Genomic DNA, 4473 nt, shown 5'->3' on the forward strand with positions numbered 1-4473 from the left:
TTTTTTTTTTTTTTGTTTCCTTTATTCACAGTCTGCATTCCCTAACCTACACTTAACATAAACTTTTCATTAAAAAAATATGTATGCTTAAAGAGGGCACTTTCCTCTGCCTCTCCTTCCTCCATCTTGTCCTCCCACATCTCTACCTACAGGACAGAAAGACCAAAATTAATTTACTTACTAAATATATAATTCCAGTTAGAAGTGCTAAACAAAAGAACAAACAAGGGGAAGTATACAGAGAATGATAAGGTGTGAGGATAGCAACTTTAGAAAGGAAGATGAGAGAAGCTTTTTCTAAATTGACTTTTTAGTGGAAATTTGAATGAATGGAAAGACAAGGCTGAGATCTAAGGCAAGAGCATTCTGGGCATAGGGGGCCATTGGACAATCCAAGGCTTTGCAGTAGGAACACAGTTGGCTCATTTGAGGACTATTAAGGTGGCAGATCAGAATAAACAAGGAGGACAATGTTGGACATTAATTCAGAGAAGTACACAATAGATAAAACTTTTAATATGATGAACAGCTATTGGAAGGTTCTTGAATACATTTCCCATCAGATTTATCTTTTCTCAAAATCCTCCTTTTTAAAACATGACTCTGGCTACTGTGTAAAGAAAAAACTGTAGGCAGTTAAGAATAGAAATAAGGAAACCAGTGCCAAAGTTACCTTTACCATTGTTACATACATATTACATTACTATTTGCAAGGAAGCCATTGCAAGAGTCCAGGCAAAACATGATAATGGCTTTTGCTAGAGGTGATAGAGATAAAAGTGGTGAGCAGTCAGAATGAGGATAACTTTTTAATAACATTTTATTATCACAGAAATAATACATGCTTACATTGTTAAAAACTAGAAAGTACATACATGCAACAAATAAAAACATCACATTCCACCCAGAAATCCTAACTCTGAATATTAGGGCATATCCTTCTGGATATTTTTCTATGCATCTACATATATATGTGTGTGTCTGTTTATTTTTCTTTAATCAAAATACTATTCATGTCTTTTCTTTTTTTGAGACAGAGTCTCACTCTACTGCCCAGGCTGGAGTGCTGTGGTGTCAGCCCTACTTACAGCAACCTTAAATTCCTGGGTTGAAGCTATCCTGCCTCAGCCTCCTGAGTATCCGGGACCACAGGCATCCACCACAATGCCCAGCTAATTTTTTTGTTTCTATTTTTAGTAGAGATAGGGTCTCACTCTTGTTCAAGCTGGTCTTGAAGTCCTGCACTCAAGTGATCCTCCCGCCTCAGCCTCCCAGAGTGCTGAAATTACAGGCTTGAGCCACCATACCTGGCCCTATTTATATCATTTTAAAATCCTTTTCCAGTCAACAGTCTCTGGTTTTCCATTTTGCTAATTATTTATCTTCTTTAGCTTTTGGAGCACATTCAAATTTCCATAATTGGCCTAAAAATATCCTTTACAAGTGGTTTGTCCACACCAGTATATGCAATCTAACACCGCAGATTAAATCTGGTTCTGTTCCTTTACTCTTAAAATTTAGCATAGTTCCTTTTTTGTATGACCTGACTTGTTGAGGACATCTGGCCAATTGTCCTAAATAATGCCCTACCTTTCTTTGCAGTATCATTTGCCTTGTCCGTCTGCCAAGGTATCCAACCTGAAACTTGTGGGCTGCACATGGATAATGTGAGGATTTTTTTCTTTTATGTGATGGCAGATATCACAAAAATTATGCACAGATCTTTCTTTTGCTCGTCAGCTGTCATTGGTGTCTGTGTATTTGAGGTGTGGCCCAGACAATTCGTCTTATTCTTCCAGTATGGCACAGAGAAGACAAAAGTTTGAACACCCCTGCTAGTCCATGTATTTCTTTCAACTGGAATTGATACCAGGTGTATACAAATTGAGGGAATGTTCTGCAAAATACCTGGCCTGGATTCTTTTTAAAAAAAAAAGTCCTTGTCCTGAAAAACAAAATAGGCTTAGGAAATTGTTTTAGATTAAAGGAAACATGCCAGTAAATACAATGCATGATCCTTGTTTGGATCTGGGATAAGAGGTGTGGAGAAGAGCCAAAAGGGGCACTATTGGAATAAGTGGAAAATAGAAATCATGTTTGATTAGTGCATCTCAAACTTTAATGTGCATCAGAATCACCTGTGGATTGTATTAAAATGCAGATTCTGATACAGTAGGACTTAAAGAGTCTGCATATCTAACACATTGCCAGGTGACGCTGATAGTGCTGGTTCTCACTTTGAGTAGCAAAGGTATAGAAGAGTAAAAAGCATTACTTAAAATCAGAGGGTCTGCATTTGATTTCCCAGTCTTCTGGTCACTGGTTCACCTAACCTCTTTGTTCTGCTGCTTCACTTGAAATCAGTCAAGATGACATACCTAGTTTATAGAGTTATTGAGAGAATTATGTAAAATTTCATGCAAACTCTTTATAAAACATTAATCATTAACATAAGAATTAGCTGTAATTTTTATTAGTAAGTTACTACTTTACTTAAACCTGTTCATCATCACTGTCTTTCCCCAGACGACTTATTCGTTAGTGTTTCATGTTAACCAGCTGTTGGACATTGTTTTCATCCCTTACCTGAGTCACTTTCAGCTGTAGAAAGCAGCCATCTGCTGCCTTCCTTTCCCATTCAGGATATTCATGAGGCAGTTCAGGAAATGTGCTTTTTAATTTTCTTACAGTGCTTGATGCAGCTCATCACCGACATTGGCCTGGAGTATTGAAGGTGGTATCAGGATGCCACATATCCTTATTTCAGATTCCATTACCTGAAGATGGAATGCAATTTGGAGGGTCAATGAGCTTACATGGAAATCACATGACACTGGCTTGTTTTCATGGTCCAAATTTCCGTTCAAAATCCTGGGCCCTTTTTCATTTAGAAGAACCAAATATTGCTTTTTGGACTGAAGCTCAGAAAATCTGGGAAGATGGTAAACTGACACATTTCCAACTTTTACTTTTTCCTGTCTTCTGATGTGATTGTAAATAACAACGTAATTTTCCCTTCTCATATATTTTGTCTGTTTTATTATAATATTTCTAAAGTCCATCTCTGTTTGTCCTCATGTATTTAAAATGTTAAGGGGTTCACTGCTGAGGAGTCAGTATCAATAATATCTAGAACGTGCTAAAGGGGTTATTTCTGAACTTGTTATCTTACTCCCTATATCTTACTTGGGCAGTTAAAGTTCCTTCTGTGGTTGCTGCCCATAGTCATGATGATGTTTACAGTCACCATGAAGAGAAGACACACAGTATCAGTATGAGGAAATTACTTGCCAGTCAAGAGTAATATTATAAAATTTATGGCCAAGGCTGAGTTTTTTCCTCCAATAAATGCAGTTCCTTTGAGCTTTAATTTCCTAATTGATGGTTTCCTAAATAGTCACAAACCAATTGAGGGGAGGGGGTCAAGGACATATGAAAACAAACCATCCCTGACCCTCCCCCATTGGTATGCAACTGTTTAATGATGATGGAAAACATGGTTGATGCTTGTCATCTTACTGGAGACAAATCCATTATGACTAAAAACAGGAGAATTGTGTGTGAATTATTTGATTTTTTTCCTCATTTATTCTTTAATTTTATAGTCTTCCTATCTGCATATGACTATAGCCTCTTTATGTATGACTTAGCCGAATCTATTGCTCTGAGGCCACAACTGTTTTCTTGGATCTAAATATAGTTTGTTACTTTAAACTAACATCTTTTTTTTTCTTTTGCTCTAGGCTCTAGTGATCATTCTACATATATTGTACAAACACTAGATTTTCATCTGGGTCATAATACCATGGTTACCAAACCATGTGGTGCATTGGAAAGTCCTATGGCAACAATAACCAAGATAACAAGGCGCCGCCATGAAAATCCACCCCATGGTGTAGCAAGTGTGAAAGAATGGTTCAATTATGTTACAGCCACGAGAAACGAAGGTTAAAATTTTAAATCTTTGGAGAAATTTGGTTTTTCTATTTTGAGTTCTGTTAACTGTGTTTAGAATTTAAATAGAGGTAGAATTTTCATTTCTTTAAACAATTTTCATTTTATTCCTGATGATACAAGTTAACTATTATTAGTACATGATTTATCACCCTGGTAGTGTTACATCTCATAAACTCAAATTATTTTAGATGTAACATTTAAAATAAAATTACTTTCAGATAACAAAATTAGGTTTATTGTATTAGAAAATATTTTGAAAATTTTTGGAAAATAATGCTGGAAAAATGTTTTTGTAGTAACACTAGAAAATGGAGATTTGGAAGTTACTAAACATCTAAATAATGGAATGCCACAAACTTAACCCTTTCCGATCTAATTTTTGTGCCACCTGAATACTCCCCAGCTCTCATTTATTTTGGACAGTCCATTTTCCTACAACCACAACTCTACAATTATCTGTTTATACCAAAACACATAGCCTGCTGAAAAATAGAAAAAAACCTGTGCTATCAGTTC

General features: G+C 36.1%; 1 protein-coding gene across 5 annotated transcripts in view; it reads left to right on the top strand.

Annotated features, from left to right (window-relative positions):
• The window catches only part of KIAA1109 (KIAA1109 ortholog), a 245993-nt gene that overhangs the window by 234320 nt on the left and 7200 nt on the right, over window positions 1-4473 (top strand). For all 5 annotated transcript variants that reach the window (XM_023516561.1, XM_023516563.1, XM_023516564.1 and 2 more), the window contains 2 exons: window positions 2691-2942; window positions 3744-3947. In XM_023516561.1, coding sequence (XP_023372329.1) covers window positions 2691-2942; window positions 3744-3947 — 456 coding nt within the window. The remainder of the gene's footprint in view (window positions 1-2690; window positions 2943-3743; window positions 3948-4473) is intronic.

Source organism: Otolemur garnettii, unplaced genomic scaffold (assembly GCF_000181295.1).
Source record: "Otolemur garnettii isolate 467f Iridium unplaced genomic scaffold, OtoGar3 scaffold00093, whole genome shotgun sequence".
NCBI classification, from domain to species: domain Eukaryota; kingdom Metazoa; phylum Chordata; class Mammalia; order Primates; family Galagidae; genus Otolemur; species Otolemur garnettii.